The following is a 23,391-nucleotide window of genomic DNA, read 5'->3' as shown; positions in this document are numbered from 1 at the left end:
ATACAGTCCCCCTCCCCAATACTTCGCTGGAACCCCATGGGCCCTCAATGAGACCTCATAGGCTGCTAGCCACTTGGCGATGTCGTCACCTGCCCCATAGCTCGCTACAATGTCCTTTGGCAGGTAAGGTTTGGATTCCCTGGTGGACTCTTGGTTTTGGCTGCCACCATTGGGAACAGGTTGTGCCCCGATTCGCAAAATCTGAAGATCTATTTCTTTCAGGCGCAATTCATGGGCCATCCTCTGCTCCTCCTTTTCCTTCTCCAGCTTTGCTAAGTCCCATGTGAGCTGTCTTTTCTCCCTCCGGTCTGCTAACTCCACTTCAGACAAGCCCCCGCTAGAGGCACGGCTGCCCCCCCTAGAAAGTGTCCTGGGCCCTGCGGACAGGTTCCCCACCTCAGGTTGGTACATCTCAGCCCCCTCGGGGTCAGGCTCTCCATCCCTGTCTTCTTCCTCAGCCTTGCTTTCCCTGCGTGCCTCCCCCCAAGCCCTTAAGCTGGTTTGAAGTGCACCCTTCTTTGCTCCTGGGGGACAGTACACCCCCTCTCGCTGGCAAAACTCCCTGAGTTGGGCCACAGTGTACGTGTCTAGATTTTCAAGAACAAACTCCATCTTGCCCACTCAGGTTAGAGGACAGGTTTTGTGCAGTAGCAATGTAGGGGGGTACCTTTAGTAATACCTCCTCCCACCACCAGAGTAAATTTGGAAAAAAACAAAAACCCACAATTAGGAAGGCCGCTGTGAGAAAACTCCCGGTGTAGGCCTATGGACTACCCACAGTTATTGTTGAGTATATGTAGGCACAGCTCTATCCCACCACTGAACACCAATTTATGTTGGAAACAGCCCACTCCCACTCCGCAGGGTGGTGGTGGACCTTCCCGACACAACGGGGTAGCTTGGCTCGAGTGGTCAGGAAACAGGCGCAGTGCTAAGCATACAATATACCCATACAATAACCATGCGTGCATCCGTTCCAAAAACGACTCTACACCGTAAAAATTATGAAAATATGCTTTCTTTATCTTTCTTCTCTTAGTTGCTGATTGGGAAAATAAATAACAATCACAGTATATACATTTTAAATAGAGCAGGTCAAATAAATACTGGCTGTTTGCTGAAATAAATAGGGGTGATCATAAATAACAGGGCATAAATACAAGTGCAATATCTACAGTCAATTAAATACTTTGAGGTAATAAATACTGTACTAATAAATACTGTCCCAATAAATACTGTACACCAACAAGTCCTGTGGACCTATAAATTCAGTGCAGCAATAAATAGATAAGAACGTAATAAATACAGTATCCCCAATAAATAATTAGAAGTATACAGTACACTTTGTGAATCAGATGGCACTTCAATTCTTAAGGGCTGATTTGGCCCAGGTACAGCTTGTAGGGTGTGGAAGGCTTGAGGGGGGCTACTCCCTGGCTGAGGCAAAGGCTGAGGCCTAAACTGAGGTAGATCAAAAGGGGGGAAATTCCAATGCCCTGGCTTCCCTCTCCACACAACCTCTCTAGGTTAGTCCCAGTTCACCCCAGGCACAGTCAGGTGGGTTTCAGCACCTCCCTAGCCCCTTAGAGTAGTCTCTCAGGTCTCCACAGGGCCTTAGGCGCCCTCTACTCCACTTACTGCCCTTTTCTGATGTTCCGACGCCGCTGGAGTCGTGTCGACGCCGTGAGGCGGTTCCGGTTCGGTCTCGGCGGCCTCGGCACAGTGTCAGTTCTTTGACGACGCCGGTAGGCGGTTCCGGTCCGATGTCGGTGGCCTCGGTTCGAACTCGACCTCCGATTCGACGGCGTCGGGCAGTCTCTTCACACGATGTCGACTTCGGGCGGCTCCGGTCCGATGGCGCTCTCGGCTCCGATGACGTCGGCCGGCCTGGCCTCGCTGTCGACTTCCGGCGACTCCGGGGTGCGATCCTCACCCCCGACCTCCGGTGTTCCTCCTTACAGGTTCCGGGCGACTCCGGAGTGCGATCCTCACTCCCGACCTCCGGTGCTCCTCTACCTCGGTCTCCGACGACTCCGGAGGGCGGACTTCACCCTTCCGATGACGCCGCTCACTCGACCTCGGTTCACCTCCTTCTCGACCCTTGGTATTCCACTCGACCTCCGCCGGCGCCCTCTTACGACCTCAGGCGGCTCCGGGTACGACGTCTGCTACCTCAGTCAGCGCCGCTTCTCCACCTCGGGCTCCAGGTCTTCGGCTACTCGACGCCAGGCTCCAGGGAAACCAGTTCTCAGGTCAGAATCTTGCTGTCTTCTTATTTCTAAGGCCTGTTCCTGCTGTCCAGGTCCTTAGGATGGTTTTCTTCTGACTTCTTCCCACACAGGGCTATAGGCTGGGATCCATCAGTAGGGACAAGTATCAAGGGTGGGTTTATGGACCCCACTCCAGGCACAAGTTTCCACCCCTGCTGCTTCACTCCTTCCTCCTTCACTGCTGTGCTCCTCTCTCTTCACCAGTCAGGTGCCAACTGCCAGCTCCAACTGCCAACTGCTCCTCTTATCCTCCCAACATTCTAAACGGTTTCCAACTGTCACACAGTTCTGGAATCTCCTGGAAGGTTCTGGAAGGTGCTGGTAGGTTCCAGTGGATGCTGGTGATGTCATGGGAGGCCACCATTTTGTGCTTCAGGCCCTCAGACAGAAGTTTCAGGGGTAGCTAAAATGGTTCCCTGAATCTGTAGCAACACGAAAAAGTCTGGTGGTTCCCAAAAAGGAAAAATTCAAACAGGGTTTGAGGCAAAAGTGGGACAAAATAAATAATGATGAGGAGGGACCACCCAAAGGGCTGACAGGTCTAACAAAGTTGTTCACAAATTTAGGGCTTCTCCATTTAGTGACTTAAAAATAAGGCACCCAACCTTGAAGGCACAACGCGGGACTACCGGAAAACAATGAAGTTTCTTCAGGAGAGGAGTGACATGAAGGTGCCTAGGATGATGAACAATCAGGCGTGCTGAGTGGTTTTGAACCAGCTGTAGGCGTTTAGATAGATAGAGGGGAAGGCCGAAGTAAAGCAAATTAGCATAGTCGACATGGGACATGACCATGGCAATAATCACCTGATTCCGGGCTTTGTAGGTAAGAAATCTGCAGATCTTTTTTATTTTCCTGAGTTGGAAAAAGCAGGTAGAGATCACTGACCCTATCTGTGGCTTCATCGTGAGGTCCTGACTGATAATTACCCCAAGGCTCTTAGCCGAGTTTGATTGAGAAGGGGACTGGTCCAATTCCCTGGGCCAAAAGTGAGGGCACCAGGGATTTTTAGTAATACCACCAGTTAGAACCAGCTCAGTCTTGTCCGGATTGAGCTTAAGATGGTTGCTGTTCATCCACTGACTAATGAACAGCATGGTGGACTGAAAGGCGAGGACCGACTCTAGAGAGTTGCTGATCGGGAAAATGAGTTGAAAGTTGTCAGCATAGTTAAATGTCCATACTTGACGCTCTTTCAGGGCTCGGACAAGGGGGAGAAAGTAAAGGTTGAACAACAGGGTACAAAGTGAGGAGCCCTGAGGGACTCCGCAAGAAATTCTGATTCTAGGGGCAGTGAACTGTGCTGTGCAGACTGCCTGCGATCGGATTTCTAAAAAGAAGGTGATCGAGCCCAGGGCAGGTCCCGTGATTCCCACGTCCCTTACCCGGTCGACCAAAAGATTATGGTCGACCATGTCAAAGGCCATGGAGAGATCAAGCAGAACAAGGGCCTGCGGAGAGCCACCGTCAACCTTACTGCCGAGAGTGTCCAATACTGTGAGGATCACCGCCTTGGTGGAGTGAGCCAGGCGGAACCCTGCTTGATGAGAATCAAGCAATTCAGATTCTTCCAGAAAGTCAGTGAGACATCTCGTGACATAAGCTTCCAAAACCTTCGCTAGGTAAGGAAGAAGAGAGATTGGTCGGTAGTTTGTTAAAATTTGCGGTTCCGCACCTGGCTTCTTCAAAAGGTGGATAACAATTGCCTCCTTAAAAGTGTCAGGGACAATACCCTGGGACAATGACTCATTTAAGAGATTAAGGGCAGGACCTGGGAGGGCAGTAAACATTTCTTTCAAAATACTAGGAGGGCAACAGTCAGTGGGGGAGCCAGATTTGACTTTAGAGAGGAGGTCCGCAAAGGTATGCTCGTGAATTTTAGGAAAATGCATAAAGGTGATATGATTTCCGGTGGTTTGCAGACTAGAGTCCAGATTTTGGCAGACCGGAATGCTGGACTTTATTTTTAAGATTTCATCAATGATAAAAGAATTCAAAGAGTTGCAAAAAGTTTGGGAAGGGGAAGACTTGATTGAAATTCTATCAGGGTTAGACAACTCATTTACTATGGAGAAGATCTCTTTTGTGCGATTAGTTGCGGACAGAATTTTTGAGGAGAAGTATGCTGCCTTGGCAGTTAGGATGTTTTTTTATATGTTTTCAGGGTGTTTATGTAGAGACATTTATCTTCGGATAAATAGTTGCGTCTCCATTTTCTCTCCAGTTGGTGTAGGGCTAGTTTATGATTTTTCAGCTCAGTAGAAAACCATTTCTGGGCATCGTGGCGATGAGGCATGAAATCTTCCTGGGGGGCGCAAACTTGTCGCTAGCAGCCAATAACCAGCTAGTTAACTGTGCGTCAGCCAGGTTGATGGAAGAATTGACAGGGGGGATAGAGTTAGCAAGTGAATCAAGAAATAATGGTTTCTTGATTTTATTCCAGTTTCTACGTGTACCACGTCCTGGGCAGGGTGATTTGATAGAAAAATTGTCATGGATAATAAAGTTGATTATCTGGTGGTCTGACCAAGTACACGGTGATACAGGGGACATGGTAATATTAACTATCCAGATCTGGTCAAGGATATGTCCCTTGATATGAGTAGCAGTGGTAACTTGTTGTACAAGGTTTAGTCCTGAGAGTAGCTCACTAAGTTTGGCCGATTGGGGCCACCTGATGTTTCATTGACAAAAAAGTTGAAATCACCAATCAGCATGACCTTCCCATAGTTAGTGACTAAATGTACAACCTGTTTACCTAAAGAGTGAGGGAACAAGGGCATCATTTGAGGAGGCCTATAGAGCAGGGCGCATGCTAATGGGGCAGTGTCCGGTTCTAGTTCAAGTTTAATCACAAGATTGTCGACTGAAGGTAAATCTAGAGAGGTTAGTGTGGAATATTTACAGTCGCGACGGGTAATAATAGCTACTCCTCCACCAACTTTCCCCTGGGGGCGGTTGGCTTGGATGATATGGTAATCTAAAGGGAGTGCAGCTAGAATATCTGGTGATGATTCCTGAGATAGCCAGGTTTCAGTAAGCAAGAGGAAGTCCGGTTGCTCAAATTTAAGCAACAGAAAAATATCCATTTTGTGCTTGACCGTTGAGCGCGTATTCAAATATATAACAGAGAGCTTCCGAGTGCCATTGCACTCTTGGGTCTGAGGGAAAGCCGCTCTATGAGTGTCACATAATTCAGGAAAAACTGCTCTAGGCATCAAGATCCCCTGAGCACTCAGGCTAGAGTAAATAAGGGGTTTATGTGTGGTGGGCCGTTTGTGCAGCGCTATCAACTCAGCAGCGCTGTAGTGAATTTTATTTTGGGCATAATGACAGGCCCCAGGCCCCGAAAAGGCGCGGACGGGTGCAGACGGGCTTGCCTTTGGCGCACTTCAGTTAACCTGCATATAAATGCTTGCCCATTTATTTAACATTTGTTTTCTGAATATTAGTGCTCAGCAAGTAAACACCAGCCAATACTGCTGTTCCCCTTGGGGGGCTACATGTAAAGGTCAAGAGGGCCGCATGCAGTCCCGGGGTGTGCTTTGAGTAACTGTTCTAGATGAAGAAAAATGCCTTGTGGGCTGCAGGCGGAACGAGAGATGCAATGGAGAGAGTGAGAGACCGAGCCATGCAGGCTTTCAAGGACACAGGAACGTTCAGGGGGCATATGTTCTTTGAAGTGAGAATGCGAGGGCATGATAGACAAGCAAATGAGAAAGGGGGAGAGGAGAGTAACATGAACGAGAGTATTTGTGGGTGCCACACATGCGTGTCATAAATTCACAAACATGTGCTGTATTCTGATACCGCTTCTGGGGTTAAAACTAAGGTTTGCTTCTTACAGGAGCTGGAAAATTACCGCAACGCCATGCAGAGGATGGCAGATGACATCATCGCGCTACGCAAGCGTGTCGCCAGCTTGGAGGCAGAGAACAGCCAGCTCCGCAGTGACCTGTCCCTGCACCAAGACCTGGGGCGCACCTTGCTGGATGATACAGACATCGATGTCATGACTAAAGCAGAGATCGCCGACAGAATAGGTACAGAGCTTGAAGTATAACACGGGTCACGAGAGAGAGATGAGGCACAACTCTGATGGGGCAGGTTTATCTCTCGCTGATAAAAAAAATACTCTGTGCCAGATACACTCAGTAGTACCTAAACACACACCTACAAATATTCTTAATGCCAGCTTCAAGAATGAATGGGATTCCAGTCCCTAGAAATTTGGTCCTTCTCTCTTGGATGTACCATTCCAGGGCCTAGACCCTAATGCATTGGTCTGCACACCTCAGTCCCTAATAAAGCGTCCCTGGCAACAGAACCTGATATAGTTTATTGCTACACCTCACAGGAAAGGGCACTGTCTCGCATAACAAACCACCCCCACCCTCTAGTACGTCGTGTGTGTGTAGCTCAGAGGCAGAGTATGTCTTTTACTAAGTCTAGCACTAGAGCTTAAAACAGTGTGCCTAAAAAGGTAGGATAAGATTGCCGCACTATGCCACTTAGTATTCAAAGAGCGCAGCATTTTTTATTTTCTTTGTTTTATATAGCGCAAACTCGACCGGAAGGAATCAGAGGGCTTTACATGAGCACCAGTTGCATTACAGATGGACACATTTTTAGGCACAGGGAGATTAAATGACTTACCTGCCGAGACTCTGGTTCCCCATCTTCAAAGTTAGCTGCTCTAGCCCTTACGCCAATTCCTCTCACATACATTTGCCAATTGCTTTGTGTTGGAAACCCACTCCCACGCTAGAAGGGGTGGTGGTGGTCTTCCGGACACACTGTGGTAGCTTGGCTCGAGTGGTCAGGAATCAGGCTCCGTGCTAAGCATACAACATACCCAAACAATAACCATGCGTGCATCCGTTCCAAAAACGACTCTACACCGTAAAAATTATGAAAATAACTTTCTTTATCTTCTTTTTCTCTTAGTTGCTGATTGGAGAAAATAAATAACAATCACAATATACAAACTTTTAGAAAGTGCAGGTCAAATAAATACTGGCTTAATGATTCAATAAATAGGGGTGATCATAAATAAAGAAGGCATAAATACAAGTGCAATACATACAGGCAATTAAATATTCTGAGGCAATAAATACTGTAACCCAATAAATATTGTGCATCAATAAATACTGTGGACCAATAAATACAGTGGAACAATAAATAGGTTAAATACAATAAATACAGTGCCCCTAATAAATACTTAAAAGCTGACAGTGACACTCATGGAATCAGATCACTTTTGAATTCCTAAGGGCTGATTTGGCCCAGGCACAGCTTGTGGAGATGTGGAAGGCTTGGGGGTGTCTACTCCCTGGCTTGGTCAAGGCTGAGGCCTAAACTGAGGTAGATAAAGGGGGGAAATACCAGAGACCTGGCTCTCTCTCTCCACACAACCTCTCTAGATTAGTCCCAGTTCACCCCTGGCACCTTAGAGCAGTCTCTCAGGTCTCCACAGGGCCTTAGGCGCCCTCTACTCCACTTACTGCCCTTTTTCTGATGCTCCGACGCCGCTGGAGTCGTGTCGACGCCGTGAGGCGGTTCCAGCTCGATGTCGGCGGCCTCGGCACAATGTCAGTTCTTTGACGACGCCGGCAGGCGGCTCCGGTCTCGATGTCGGCGGCCTCGGTTCGATCTCGACCTCCGATTCGATGGCGTCGGGCAGTCTTTACTCGATGTCGACTTCGGGCGGCTCCGGTCCGATGGCGACCTCGGATTCGATGACGTCGGCCGGCCTTGCCTCGATGTCGACTTCCGGCGGCCCCGGAGTGCGATCCTCACTCCCGACCTCCGGTGCTCCTCTCCTTAGCTTTCCGGCGACTCCGGAGTGCGACCTCCACTCCCGACCTCCGGCCCGATCCTCACAGGTTCCGGTGACTCCGGAGTGCGATCCTCACTCCCGACCTCCATTGCACTTCACCTCAGTCTCCGACGACTCCGGAGGGCGGACTTCACTCCTCCGATGACGCCGCTCACTCGACCTCGGGTGACTTCCTCCTCGACCTCTGGTATTCCTCTCGACCTCTGGCGGCTCCGGGTACGACGTCTGCTTTTCCAGTCAGCGCCGCTTCTCCACCTTGGGCTCCAGGTCTTAGGCTACTCGACGTCGGACTTCAGGGAAACCAGCTTCCAGGTCAGGATCTTGCTGTTCTCTTGTTTCTAAGGCCTGTTCCTGCTGTCCAGGTCCTCAGGATGGTTTTTCTGACTTCTTCCCACACAGGGCTCTAGGCTGGGCTCCGTCAGTAGGGACTAGTATCAAGGGTGGGTTTATGGACCCCACTCCAGGCACAAGTTTCCACCCCTGCTGCTTCACTCCTTCCTCCTTCACGTTTTTGCTGCTCACTCCTCACCAGTCAGGTGCCAACTGCCAGCTCCAACTGCCAACTCTCTCTCTTAACTCCCCAACATTCTAAAACCGCCTCCAACTGTCACAGGGTTCTGGAATGTTCTGGAAGGTGCTGGTAGGTTCCAGTGGATGCTGGTGATGTCACAGGTGGCCACCATTTTGTGCTCCAGGCCCTCAGACAGAAGTTTCAGGGGTAGCTAAAATGGCTCCCTGAATCTGCAGCAACACTAAAAAGTCTGGTGGTTCCCAAAAAGGAAAAATTCAAACAGGGTTTGAGGCAAAAGTGGGACAAAATAAATAATGATGAGGAGGGACCACCCAAAGGGCTGACAGGTCTAACACGCGTCCCCCCCAGCTGAAAGTGGGGAGAGCTACCCAACCCCTTGGGAGTTCTCATCACTAAGGCGGAAATACCTTGAGAGACCGTCTGCATTGGCGTGGTCCACTCCAGGCCGATGTTCCACCTGAAAGTCCATTCCCTGTAGGGCAATAGACCACCTCAACAACTTGGGATTCTCCCCCTTCATTTGCATCAGCCAACGAAGGGGTCTGTGGTCGGTCTGAACTAGGAAGTGCGAGCCAAACAAGTATGGCCGCAACTTCTTCAGAGCCCATACCACTGCAAAGGCTTCACGCTCTATTGCACTCCACTTCTGTTCCCTGGGAAGTAGCCTCCGGGATTGGAAGACCACGGGTTGATCCAGACCCTCTTCGTTGAGTTGCGATAACACTGCCCCAATGCCATGTTCTGATGCATCTGTCTGGACAATGAACTCCTTGGAAAAGTCTGGGGCCCTTAAGACCGGGGCCTCGCACATGGCTTTCTTCAATCTCTCAAAGGCTTGCTGACAAGCCTCCGTCCAGACTACCCGTCGAGGTTGTTTCTTGGACGTGAGCTCCGTGAGGGGGGCTACGATGGTACCGTACCCCTTCACGAAGCGGCGGTAGTATCCCGTGAGGCCCAAAAATGCTCGGACCTCAGTCTGAGTCTTGGGGGGTTCCCAGGCCATGATGGCCTCGATCTTCGCCTGGAGGGGTTGCACCGCTCCCCTACCCACCAAGTGTCCAAGGTACACTACCGACCCCTGCCCGATCTGGCACTTGCTGGCCTTGATCGTCAATCCAGCTTGTCTCAGGGCCTGGAGAACAGCTTGCAGGTGACGCAAGTGATCCTCCCAGCTGTTACTGAAGACGGCTATGTCATCCAGATAAGCAGCAGAGAAACTCTCCATTCCGGTGAGGATCTGGTTTACCAGGCGCTGAAACGTGGCAGGTGCGTTCTTGAGCCCAAAGGGCATCACACAGAACTGGTAGTGGCCATTGGGCGTGGAGAAGGCTGACCTTTCCCTTGCTCCATCAGTCAAAGAGATCTGCCAGTACCCTGAAGTAAGGTCAAAGGTACTTAGATATTGGGCAGCTCCCAGCCGGTCAATCAATTCATCCGCCCTAGGGATCGGATGAGCATCAGTTTTGGTCACTGAATTCAGTCCCCGATAGTCCACACAGAACCTCAGTTCTGGTTGGGCACCCGGTGGTGCAGCTTTTGGTACTAACACCACCGGACTGGACCAGGGGCTGCTAGAAGGTTCGATCACTCCTAGCTCCAGCATCTTAGTGACTTCACTGTGAATGCTGGCCTTCACCTTGTCTGACATCCGGTAGATCTTGGACTTCACAGGTGGGCTGTCTCCTGTGTCCACGTCATGGACGCACAGGTGAGTCCTACCCGGGACAAGGGAGAACAACGAGGAGTACTGCCCCAGGACCTGGCGACAGTCCTCCTGCTGTTCAGGAGTTAGAGATGGGGAGAGAATCACTCCCTCCACCGACCCATCCTTCTCTTGAGACGCAAACAGATCAGGGAGAGGCTCGCTTTCCACGTCCTCTCCTCCGTCAGTCACCATCATCAAGATGACTTCGGGCCTCTCGTGGTGGGGTTTGAGGCGGTTGGCATGTAGCACCCGCAGGGGCTGACGAGGGGTCTTCAGGTCCACCAAGTAGGTAGCCTTACCCTTCTTCTCCAACACCTCAAAGGGTCCTGACCAGCGATCCTGGAGGGCACTAAGCTCTCCTGGTTCGATCACCCACACCTTCTGGCCAGGCTCCAACTCCACCGGGTGAGCATTGTGGTCATACCACGCCTTCATCACTGCTTGGCTGGCTTCCAAGTTGTCAGAAGCTTGCTTCCACAACTTAGCCATTTGGCTCCGGAAGGCCAGCATGTAGCTCACCACATCCTGGGGAAGCTTTCTGGGAGTTCTTTCCCATCCGTCTCTCACCAGGTTGAGAGGTCCACGTACAGGGTGCCCATACAGAAGCTCGAAGGGGCTGAAGCCCACTCCCTTCTGTGGCACTTCCCTGTAGGAAAAAAGTAAGCAGGGTAGGAGGACGTCCCATTTCCTCCGCAGGCTTTCAGGCAGACTTCTGATCATGCCCTTTAAGGTTTTGTTAAACCTCTCCACCAGACCATTGGTCTGGGGGTGGTAAGGAGTGGTGAACCGGTATGTCACTCCACACTCCTTCCACATCGCCCGCATATACGCTGACATGAAGTTGGTCCCCCTGTCGGACACAACTTCCTTGGGAAAACCCACTCGGGTAAAGATTCCCATCAGGGCCCTAGCCACAACAGGTGCTGTTATGGTCCTCAGAGGTATTGCCTCTGGGTACAGTGTGGCATGATCCACCAGAACCAGGATAAACCTGTGACCAGCTGTAGTCGGCGGATCTAATGGACCCACAATGTCGATGCCCACCCTTTCAAAGGGGGTGCTAACGACAGGAAGTGGTTCCAGGGGAGCTTTCAGCTTCACCCCTGTTTTCCCACTGGCTTGGCAAGACACACATGTCCGGCAGTAGGTATCGGACGACACTTTCATCTGAGGCCAATAAAAGTGTGGGACAAGACGGGCGAAGGTCTTGTCTTGCCCCAGGTGTCCTGCCAATGGTATCTCGTGAGCCAACTCCAGAAGGAAGGCTCGATAACGTTGAGGGACTACCAAGGCTCGTGACGATCCATGTAGGGGTGCCTTGGGTTCACTGTAGAGGAGGCCATCCTCCCAGTAAACACTGTAGTTCCCTTCAACGTTCCCTGCTGCCTGGGCTTCGGCCTGTCGCCTCAGCCCCTCAAGGGTAGGGCACTCCCTCTGGCCCTGGCAGAATTCCTCCCTGGACGGGCCTCCCTCCACGTGCCACTCGGCCGGGATGGGTAGATCCTCCAGGTTGGTAACGTCCCCCACCGCAGACTCCTGGTCCACCACCTCCGGTGGCCTATCCGTCCTACGGGGTGGGGACGCCGAGGCAGGCTCCTCCTGTCCTCGGTTCTTCCCTTGACTGGCAGCTGGCTGGGCCTTTGTTCCAGGCTCCAGCCGAAATGAACTCCCTCTTCGGGTAGTCGCGGACCTTGTGCTAACACAGGCCCAGTCAGGTGTACCCAGCATCTCGGTGTGAGTCCGGTATTCCACCTCCTTCCAAGCGTTGTGCTCCATGTCATTCCCCAGCAGACAATCGACTGGCACGGCAGGGCTTACGGCAACTCGAAGTGAACCTGCAACCCCCCCCCATTCAAAGGGAACCTCGGCCACTGGATAGTGGCCGGTTCTGCCGTCAGCCATCGCGGCTGGGTGGAGTACATCGGGAATTACCTGCTCTGGAGACACCAGTTGGCTACGCACCATAGTCATACTGGCTCCTGTGTCTCTCAGAGCCTCCCCTCTTTGGCCGTTGATGGTGACCCACTGCCCATACTTTGCGGTATTTGCGGGCACCTGGATCTTGGGAACCATCTCCCGTTCTCCCAGGGACACTAAAGTGACACCCGCCCACTCCCTTCCCTTAGTTAAGGGCATCTCCTCCCCGAGCACTACACTAGCTACTCCGGGGGTCTTTCCTCCAATGGGAGGGGGTGGTCGTTTCAAGCACTTCGGATCTCCTTTATAGTGTCCAACGCCACCGCACTCATAGCAATGGACAACCCTTGGCTGCTGACTCTGGCCAGGATTAGGGTTTCTGGGCGGGTTAGCTTTAGGGGTAAATCCTGTTCCCTTCCCTTGGAAGTTATTTTGGGGGCCTTTGGAGAACTCCTTTTTCTTTTCCCCTCCCTCTTTCTTCTGGGGGGCGCCCTGTCCGGCCTTTTGAGTATCCCCTCCAGTCCCCCTTGTGGACACCCGGGTACTAGCCCAAATGTCCGCCTCCTCAGCAAGCTTCCGGGGACTGGTCAGCTTGCTATCCACCAGGTGTTACCGCAGTTCAGGGAAACATTTCTCGAGCAGGTGTTCCTTCAGTACTAGGTCAAACAACCCCTCGTAGTTCCTCACTTCACTGCCCTGAATCCAACCTTCCAGTGCCTTCTTTGCATAGTCCAGGAAGTCCACCCAATTCTGTGTGCCCAGTTTGTGACTACCCCTGAACTTCTGTCTGTACTTTTCAGGTGTTAGTCCAAACTTTCTGATGAGCGCCAGTTTCATGGTGGGGTAGTGGGTCTGCTCATCCTCTTCGAGGGCCAATAATGCATCCCTACCAGCTGGAGGCATGTACTTGTACAATCCCCCTCCCCAGTACTTCTCTGGAACCCCATGGGCCCTCAACGAGACCTCATAGGCCGCTAGCCACTTGGCGATATCGTCGCCCACTCCATAGCTAGCTACTATGTCCTTTGGCAGGTATGGTTTAGGTTCCCTGGTGATCTCTTGGGTTTGGCTGCCACCATTAGGAACAGGTTGTGCCCCGATTCTCAAGATCTGAAGATCTATTTCTTTCAGTCGTAATTCATGGGCCATCCTCTGCTCCTCCTTCTCCTTCTCCAGCCTTGCTAAGTCCCATGTGAGCTGTCTTTTCTCCCTCCGGTCTGTTAACTCCACTTCAGACAAGCCACCGCTAGAGGCACTGCTGCCCTTCCTAGAAATGGTTCTGGGCCCTGCTGACAGGTTCCCCACCTCAGGTTGGTACATCTCAGCCCCCTCGGGGTCAGGCTCTCCATCCCTGTCTTCCTCCTCAGCCTTGCTTTCTCGGCGTGCCTCCCCCCAAGCCCTTAAGCTGGTTTGGAGTGCACCCTTCTTTGCTCCTGGGGGACAGTACACCCCCTCCCGCTGGCAAAACTCCCTGAGTTGGGCCACAGTGTACGTTTCTAGATTTTCTAGTACAAACTCCATCTTGCCCACTCAGGTTAGAGGACAGGTTTTTGTGCAGTAACTATGCAGGGGGGTACCTTTAATAATACCTCCTCCCACCACCAGAGTAAATTTGGAAAAAACAAAAACCCACAATTAGGAAGGCCGCTTTTGAGAAAACTCCCGGTGTAGGCCTATGGACTACCCACAGTTATTGTTGAGTATGCGTAGGCACAGCTCTATCCCACCACTGAACACCAATTTATGTTGGAAACCCACTCCCACGCTAGAAGGGGTGGTGGTGGTCTTCCGGACACACTGTGGTAGCTTGGCTCGAGTGGTCAGGAATCAGGCTCCGTGCTAAGCATACAACATACCCAAACAATAACCATGCGTGCATCCGTTCCAAAAACGACTCTACACCGTAAAAATTATAAAAATAACTTTCTTTATCTTCTTTTTCTCTTAGTTGCTGATTGGAGAAAATAAATAACAATCACAATATACAAACTTTTAGAAAGTGCAGGTCAAATAAATACTGGCTTAATGATTCAATAAATAGGGGTGATCATAAATAAAGAAGGCATAAATACAAGTGCAATACATACAGGCAATTAAATATTCTGAGGCAATAAATACTGTAACCCAATAAATATTGTGCATCAATAAATACTGTGGACCAATAAATACAGTGGAACAATAAATAGGTTAAATACAATAAATACAGTGCCCCTAATAAATACTTAAAAGCTGACAGTGACACTCATGGAATCAGATCACTTTTGAATTCCTAAGGGCTGATTTGGCCCAGGCACAGCTTGTGGAGATGTGGAAGGCTTGGGGGTGTCTACTCCCTGGCTTGGTCAAGGCTGAGGCCTAAACTGAGGTAGATAAAGGGGGGAAATACCAGAGACCTGGCTCTCTCTCTCCACACAACCTCTCTAGATTAGTCCCAGTTCACCCCTGGCACCTTAGAGCAGTCTCTCAGGTCTCCACAGGGCCTTAGGCGCCCTCTACTCCACTTACTGCCCTTTTTCTGATGCTCCGACGCCGCTGGAGTCGTGTCGACGCCGTGAGGCGGTTCCAGCTCGATGTCGGCGGCCTCGGCACAATGTCAGTTCTTTGACGACGCCGGCAGGCGGCTCCGGTCTCGATGTCGGCGGCCTCGGTTCGATCTCGACCTCCGATTCGATGGCGTCGGGCAGTCTTTACTCGATGTCGACTTCGGGCGGCTCCGGTCCGATGGCGACCTCGGATTCGATGACGTCGGCCGGCCTTGCCTCGATGTCGACTTCCGGCGGCCCCGGAGTGCGATCCTCACTCCCGACCTCCGGTGCTCCTCTCCTTAGGTTTCCGGCGACTCCGGAGTGCGACCTCCACTCCCGACCTCCGGCCCGATCCTCACAGGTTCCGGTGACTCCGGAGTGCGATCCTCACTCCCGACCTCCGTTGCACTTCACCTCGGTCTCCGACGACTCCGGAGGGCGGACTTCACTCCTCCGATGACGCCGCTCACTCGACCTCGGGTGACTTCCTCCTCGACCTCTGGTATTCCTCACGACCTCTGACGGCGCCCTCTCTCGACCTCTGGCGGCTCCGGTGTCTGCTTTTCCAGTCAGCGCCGCTTCTCCACCTCGGGCTCCAGGTCTTAGGCTACTCGACGTCGGACTTCAGGGAAACCAGCTTCCAGGTCAGGATCTTGCTGTTCTCTTGTTTCTAAGGCCTGTTCCTGCTGTCCAGGTCCTCAGGATGGTTTTTCTGACTTCTTCCCACACAGGGCTCTAGGCTGGGCTCCGTCAGTAGGGACTAGTATCAAGGATGGGTTTATGGACCCCACTCCAGGCACAAGTTTCCACCCCTGCTGCTTCACTCCTTCCTCCTTCACGTTTTTGCTGCTCACTCCTCACCAGTCAGGTGCCAACTGCCAGCTCCAACTGCCAACTCTCTCTCTTAACTCCCCAACATTCTAAAACCGCCTCCAACTGTCACAGGGTTCTGGAATGTTCTGGAAGGTGCTGGTAGGTTCCAGTGGATGCTGGTGATGTCACAGGTGGCCACCATTTTGTGCTCCAGGCCCTCAGACAGATGTTTCAGGGGTAGCTAAAATGGCTCCCTGAATCTGCAGCAACACTAAAAAGTCTGGTGGTTCCCAAAAAGGAAAAATTCAAACAGGGTTTGAGGCAAAAGTGGGACAAAATAAATAATGATGAGGAGGGACCACCCAAAGGGCTGACAGGTCTAACACTTTGCCTCTTGGCACTTTGTGCAAACAGGTGCTCTCCCGCTATAAATTTTTTTATATCAACCAACAAAAATATTATGTCCTGATTGACTACCAACATATTGTCAAGGTATGTTGATGTGGAGTTAAGAATAGTACACCTGTACTAACCTATGTGTACTCATTTTGCGATATAGTGGCAGCTGATATTCTGGAAACACTATTTTTTTACTAGGTATGTAAGAAAACTCAAAATATTCTCATAAAACTGTGCAGCCATCAGCCTGCGGTTGTGATACATCCAGCGGAGTTCCTCCACTGTGGAATTCCTTTCCACATTGATGTGGTCCGTTGCTTCGAAGGGTGTGGGTTATGCTCTCAGAGGTTAATGTAAGGGGTGGGTTTTGTGGTCTCCTTGTTCTCCCTGTCCCACCATATTCACACGAGGCTCTTATTCCCAGTGCTTAATTTGTAAAAAAAAATAAGTAAATAAGTGCCAGGGCCCCTGTAAGGAGGCCACCACAGCTTGCACCACCCATTGCCATTGCCAACGCTGCTAATGACAGTTCCTACACAACTACTAACCATCACACGGCTACAAGTGTGACAAATAAGACTGCTTGAGGCCCCTAAAGCTGGGAGAATGACTTGAGTGGCAGGTATCAGTCGTTTTTAGGTCTCGCTGAGGCAGCGTATGCGGTGCTCTGCGAGACAGTTAGTGTATGGGTTTTCAAAGTGCTGCCATAGGCTTTTGGTGGCCTAAAGCTTGCGTGCACGTGAGCGTGCACGCGCGCAGCCGCCATCTGCCTTTCTGTCATGGCTCATTAAGCCTTCCAGCGTGTGAATCATGCTCCTCCACCCCCTTCCTGTCTTCTCTCACTATTCCCCTCCCTTCTCCCCCTCCCTCCTGGTTAACTTGTTATTCTTAACTTCGGAAGCATCTGATATTAATTCTTCAAGGAGCAATTCACTTCCGACTAAGCCAATGCCGCCTCAGACAGTAGACATTTTCTGGTGCTTGTTCCTGCTTTCATTGGTTCCATGGACCCAGCTTGTGTTACTGTTTGCTTACGTTGCACGATTTATGGCCACCTTATCTTTTAGTATTGTGTGCTCCGGCCAGACTTCGGTGTCAGAGCACGCTTTAACCCTCTACACCCCAGCACAAAGCCATCGAGAGCGAGCAACAAATGACGCCAACACACAGTCCATTGTGGGAACATAGACTGTGAGAGTAACACTGCAACTTGAGTTTCACCTACTACCTCTCGTTTTTAAAGAAGATGATGTCCAAATATTTAAGAAGCCCCCAAAGCTTTCGTAATTGTAGCCTTTGTTTGGAAATCCTGGGCAGGACGGGTTTGAGCGGCGTCCTCTGGCATATGAATGTGTAACCAGCTCTTCCTAGTTACCCTTTACCCCTCCCTTGTGAGAAGTTTCAAGGTATCGATAGCTATAGCAGGCAGTTGCTGTTTGCCATCAGTTTAATCCCTTGCAGTGTAAGTTTGCTTGTGAAACTGTAACATTTCACAGACTGCCTTCCGAGTGCGTAAGCTTGAATGGAGCGGCACGGCATAGATAAAAGGAACAGCAGTAACGGTTTTGAAACAAATACCCACGGCAACACTCGATGTTTTGCACATTGACCCTTTAATAATGCAACGTTTGAGCAACTTCAGAATTATGCTGATCTGTAGGGATACGGCACTGCATAAAGGATGTTGGGAATATTGGCTGTGAGTTGCCTTTTTAATGCCTTTTCACTTGCCTACCTTTAGTGGTGTGAAACACACTGGAACCAGCATGATGCACAGAGGATGGACGCATTCTTTACGTTGCAGCCCTTTTGCGGTTTCTTACACACACTCACCTAGCACTATTTTCATGCACAACAAGCATTGGCATAGCCAATAGGTCTCGCCTTTGGGACCTTATAAGTGTTTAACCATGCAACAGTTAATGTTGTTGCACCAAGGATATTGTGCTGCATAACTAAATACTTATAAGGTCCCAAAAGCGAGACCTATTGGCTATGCCAATGCTTGTTAATGTATATTGAATAATAAACTATTGTTGTTCTGCTCATCTCTAGATTATGCAAACACCGCCACCATGTGGCAGCTGTCATAAGTGCAAGTACTGACAATTAATTGCCAGTACTGAGCACTGGAAACCACTGGCGCAAGTTAAGCACTGCTTGTTCCCAAAGACCTCCTGATTCCCAGTCCCTCTAAAGTCTTTGTCCTACCATCTCTATCTTGCAGACTCCCTGGGATAGGTGATGGATGTAGAGACACGTAAACAACCCAGAGGGAATGAGAAACTAGAAAGGGGTAACCTACAGACTCCCAGGATAGAACTGATAATTATACAAGAGAGGGTTAGCTTGTATAGAAATCAACTCTTAAGGTCTGAGATGTCAGTTATCTGCTCTCAATATATCTTAAGATTTTGGGGAATCTGCACGCAGGTAAATTGGCGTGTTCATGGCATCTCACGGATATATTAGTAGGATCCTTACCTACAGGTACCACCAGTGGCATGCTTCATCATCAGGTCCCCACCCAAGTCACCTAGTGTGAGTGGGTGGACTCATATCAGTTTGTAAGCAGAGCTCTTTGTCTAAGGGATAACAAGTGCAAGTTAGAATCGCCTTCAGGATCCTATCACCTCATAGCCAGACTTCTTCTGAGGGCCGAAATTCTACAAATTCTGAGTTTTTAATGTCTGCATCCTGGTCCATGAGGCACCTGAAGAGATCAGAGCAGCTTTAGCTCAGGGACAAGATAACAAGAGTGTGGGAGTGGATGTTTTTAAGAAACGAAGGAGTACAAGGAGGAAAAAAACATGTTTATCACTATTTATTCAAGCCTTGTATCTGCACACCTCCGAGTCAGAAAGTTTTGTGAACGTCAGCAAACAAATATGAGCGCAATATAGTGTATTATTACACCTCAAGGCAGGGAGATTCACTCACTAACACACCACCTAGAGTTCCACAGTGTTTCTGCACACCTCAGGAGCAGAGAGCTTCTCTAGCTAACACACCACCCAGATCCCCACAGTTTGTCTGCACACCTCAGAGGCAGCGAGCTTCTCTCACTAGCACACTACCCAGAACCCCACAGTTTGTTTGGCACACCTCAGACGCAGGGCGCTTCTCTCACTAACGCACTGCCAAGAACCCCACAATGCGTTTGTACACCTGAGAGACAAGGAGCTTCACTCACTAACACACCGCCCAGAGCCCCACAGTGTTTCTGCACACCTCAGGGGCAGAGAACTTCTCTCACTAACACACTACCCAGAGTCCTACGGGTTGTCTGCACACCTTTAGAGGCAGGAACTTCTCTCACTAACCATTCAGAGGACTACAGTGTGTCTGCACACCTCAGGGGCAGGAAGCTTCTCTCACTAACACTAATCAGAGCCCCAGGCCATAATGCACTGGGCCTGTAGATGTTACTAACAGACAATTCCTGCACCACACACATTGTGTCTGTGCACCCCAGGAGCAGGGAGCATCTCTCACGTGCACTACCCAGAGACCCACAGTGTTTCTGCGCACCTCAGGGGCAAGGAGCTTTTCTTACTAACCAGAGCCCCAGGCCTTAAAGCAATCTGCACATCTCAATGTCAAACCATTCCTGCACCACTTACATTGTATCTGCACATCACAGGAGCAGGAAGCTTCTCTCAATAACACACTACCCAGAGCCCCACAGTGTGTCTGCATACCTCAAGAACAGGGAGCTTCTCTGACTAACACACCACACAGACACCACAATTTGCCTATGCACCTCAGGGGCAGGAAAAGTCTCTCACGAAGACTACCCAGAGCCCTATAGTGTGACTGTACACCTCAGAGGCAGGGAACGTCTCTCACTAACACTACCCAGAGCATCAGGCCTCAAAGAGCATCAGGCCCTAATGCACTGTATCTGCACATGTGACTGTCAAACCATTCCTGCACCACTCACATTGTGTCTGTATACCTCAGAGGGAGGGAGCTTCTCTCAACAATGCACCACTCAGAGCCCCACAGTGTGTCTGCACACCACAGGGGAAGGGAGCTTCTCTCACTAACACACTACCTAAAGCCCCAGACCTTAATGTAATGGGTCTGCACCTGTCACTGTCCAATCATCCAGCACCACTCACATTGTGTATGCATCAGGATCAGGGAGCTTCTCTCGTTAACACTGTCCAGAGCCCCACAGTGTGTTTGGCATACCTCAGAGGCAGGGAGCTTCTCTCATCAACGCTGCCCAGAGCCCCACAGTGTGTTTGCCACACTTCAGAGGCAGGGAGATTCTCTCATCAACGCTGCCCAGAGCTCCACCGTGTGTTAGGCACACCTCAGAGGCAGGGAGCTTCTCTCATCAATACTGCCCAGAGCCCCACAGTGTGTCTGGCACACCTCAGAGGCAGGGAGCTTCTCTCACTAACACTACCCAGAGCCCCACAGGCTGTTTGGCACACCTCAGAGGCAGGGAGCTTCTCTCACTAACATTACCCAGAACCCCATAGTGTTTCTGCACACCTAAGAGGCAGGAAGTTTCTCTCATTAATACTGCCCAGAGCCCCACAGTGTCTTTGGCACACCTCAGAGGCATATCAAAAGCAAGAAGCTTCGCTCATTAACACTGTCCGGAGCCCCACAGTGTGTTTGGCACACCTCAGAGGCAGGGAGCTTCTCTCACTAACACTACCCAGAGCCATACAGGCTGTTTGGCACACCTCAGAGGCAGGGAGCTTCTCTCACTAACACTACCCAGAGCCCCACAATTGTTCTGCACACCTCAGGGGCAGGAAGCTTCATTCACTAACACACCACCCAGAGCCCCACAGTGTTTCTGCACACCTCAGAGGCAGAGAGTTTCTCTCATTAACATTGCCCAGAGCCCCACAGTGTTTCTGCACACCTCAGAGGCAGGGAGCGTCTCTCACTAACACTACCCAGAGCCCCACAATGTTTCTGCACACCTCAGGGGCAGGAAGCTTCATTCACTAACACACCACCAAGAGCCCCACAGTGTTTCTGCACACCTCAGAGGCAGAGAGTTTCTCTCATTAACACTGCCCAGAGCCCCACAGTGTGTTTGGCACACCTCAGAGGCAGGGAGCTTCTCTCAAGCTGAAAAACACCCCGTAGCTGAGCCTGAGGCAGCAAGAGACACTTTTTCTGACTGCCTTAGTAAGGAGCCTTCATTCTGTTCCTGTGCTGCCTCTTGCAGTGTCCCTGAAGCACAAGCTGGCCAGCGAGACCCAGGAGCTGAGGAAGTTGAAGGACAAAGTTCAGCAGCTGCAGAACGAACTTATCAGGGTAAGTGATGTGGGAGAGGGAAACCATATGATGCCACTGTGACAGAAAGGCTGGGGACTGGCTCTTTAGAAATATGCTGTCTGGAAAGAAGTGTCAGACGCTTCTAGCTGAGTCTGGAACTCATTTCAGAGGAATCTGACAAGCTCTGGAATTTACAAATCAAAAGGCTACAGCACTTCTTTGTGACATGAGGATTTGTCAAAAGTCTGAATTCCCAAAGGAGTCAAGGTTCTCCTTCAGGAATTTAGAAGATACCGAGCTGCTGTGGGTTTAGGGCCACAAGAATGCCTAGAAAGATATTCATGCATGTTCTGCATGAAAATAAAAAAACTGAACCATTTCAGTATTTTGTAACATTGCCAGAAGACCGCACTACCAGGCCAGGTCCTCCCTGAACCGGAACACAAGTAACCCAGGACCAGTTTCGCTATAGTTGGCAGTTCAGGCAGGACTGATCCCATAAGGAACAGGGTCATGCCTGATTTGCACATGACTGGAGCCAAACTACTGTGGCATAGTGAGAAAAACAACGATGGGTTGGAGTGCCACCTCGAGCTATTGCCAATTGTTAAACTTATTGCAAGTAGCCTCCTATCATCTTTCATGTGTTTCATGTGGTGTGGGGTGGGCCCAGACGTGGATCACTGTGTCACTGGAATCAAGTTGCACCCGGCTGATGAGCCCATAACTAGTGCGGAACTAGTCCTGGGTTGCCTGTGTTCGGTGTGGGAAGGACCTGGCTTGGTGGTTCGAGCTGGACTGTTCCCATGAGGAACAGGGTGAAGACTGATTTGCATATCTCTGGTTCCAAACTGAGGTGGCATGGTGAGCAAAAGAACGATGTGTTGGAGTGCCACCCCGAGCTATAGCCAGTAGTTCGACTTATTGCAAGCAGCCTCCCCTCATCTTTTGCGTGTTTGTCTGATCAGTATGTCTGGTAAACAGTTTCTCCTTTTTCCTTCGCACTCTGTTTTAAGATAAACTAGCACTGAATTTATTTAGCACATTTATTTAGTGCCAACTAGGCCACAGGCATTGGGGCATTTAACAAAAACCAGATGCAACAGGAAAGAACACACACAACCAGAAACATTAGTCAGTACCAAAATATATAATCCGAGATTTAGGTTGAGGAACAATCTATGAAGTGATGCCATCCGCTGCAAGCACAAGGATTTCAGAGTGTAAAGGAAGGTGACTAAATTAAATACCTCAAGCTTAACTCGAACGAAAATAAGCTTCTCATAAAAAGCTCCAGTTAGGAACAGCTGTTCTCTTGCCCCAGGAACTTGCCTTGAACCTATCCACGTACCAGACGTTATTCAGATACTTCCTGCCTTGAGGTGAAGTAATTATTTCTTAGCTCTCACTTTCTTTGAGAAAACCTGATTTCCCTAAAGGTAGCTGTACATCACATTTTTTTATTCAAACTCCTCTTTAAATTTGCACTTTGAGAGGGTAAGCCTTATTTTGTTGTCTTTCCTGACTGGCAGGACATCTTAGGCCCCATTACGAGATGCACACATTAGGTTTTACATGGTGTATTCGTACACCCCATAAAACATGGAATTGGGTGGGGCCATATCCCCCATCGTAGATACGCCCCCACCCAGCTTGTAAAGGGGTCCTTAGTAGTCCACTGTGAAGGTTGAAAACATATTCCATTCACTCTCAAGTCCTTATCCTGCTTATTCGATGCTTCTGCAGTGCACAATACTGAAGAATGCCCTAGCACTGTAAACACCCTCATTCATCTCCAGGTGCATAGACCTGCTAATTGAAGGAATACTGCACACGGTCCACAGTCTTTTCCACTCTAGCCTAGACTAGCATAACGATTAACGAAAACAATGGCTCCTGTGGAATAACATCAAAGTGATATTGATATACTTATGCACAATGGCAATGACGAGGGTTAGAGTGATGTCAAAAGGAGAAAAGACATCATACACCTTCATTTTTGTATTTCACAAACAAGTTTATATAGTTTTTGAAAGAAATCAAGATATGCACAAGGAAATAATATCACAGTAGTGCTTAGTGTCCCCAGTGAGAAAAAAGGAACCTAAAATATTGGTGACATATTTGTGACATATGTACAA

The 23,391-nt window shown here is 50.0% G+C and overlaps 1 protein-coding gene across 1 annotated transcript in view; it reads left to right on the top strand.

The window, feature by feature from the left end:
• CCDC33 (coiled-coil domain containing 33) overlaps nt 1–23,391 on the top strand; it is a 1,193,032-nt gene that overhangs the window by 1,002,058 nt on the left and 167,583 nt on the right. Inside the window, exons 16-17 of the mRNA XM_085643888.1 lie at nt 6,118–6,313; nt 21,201–21,289. Coding sequence (XP_085500014.1) covers nt 6,118–6,313; nt 21,201–21,289 — 285 coding nt within the window. The remainder of the gene's footprint in view (nt 1–6,117; nt 6,314–21,200; nt 21,290–23,391) is intronic.

Source organism: Triturus cristatus, chromosome 3_1, assembly GCF_964204655.1.
Source record: "Triturus cristatus chromosome 3_1, aTriCri1.1, whole genome shotgun sequence".
Classification (NCBI taxonomy): Eukaryota; Metazoa; Chordata; class Amphibia; order Caudata; family Salamandridae; genus Triturus; species Triturus cristatus.
Note: the sequence above shows the minus strand (reverse complement) of the source record. Positions and strands in the feature narration are given on the sequence as shown.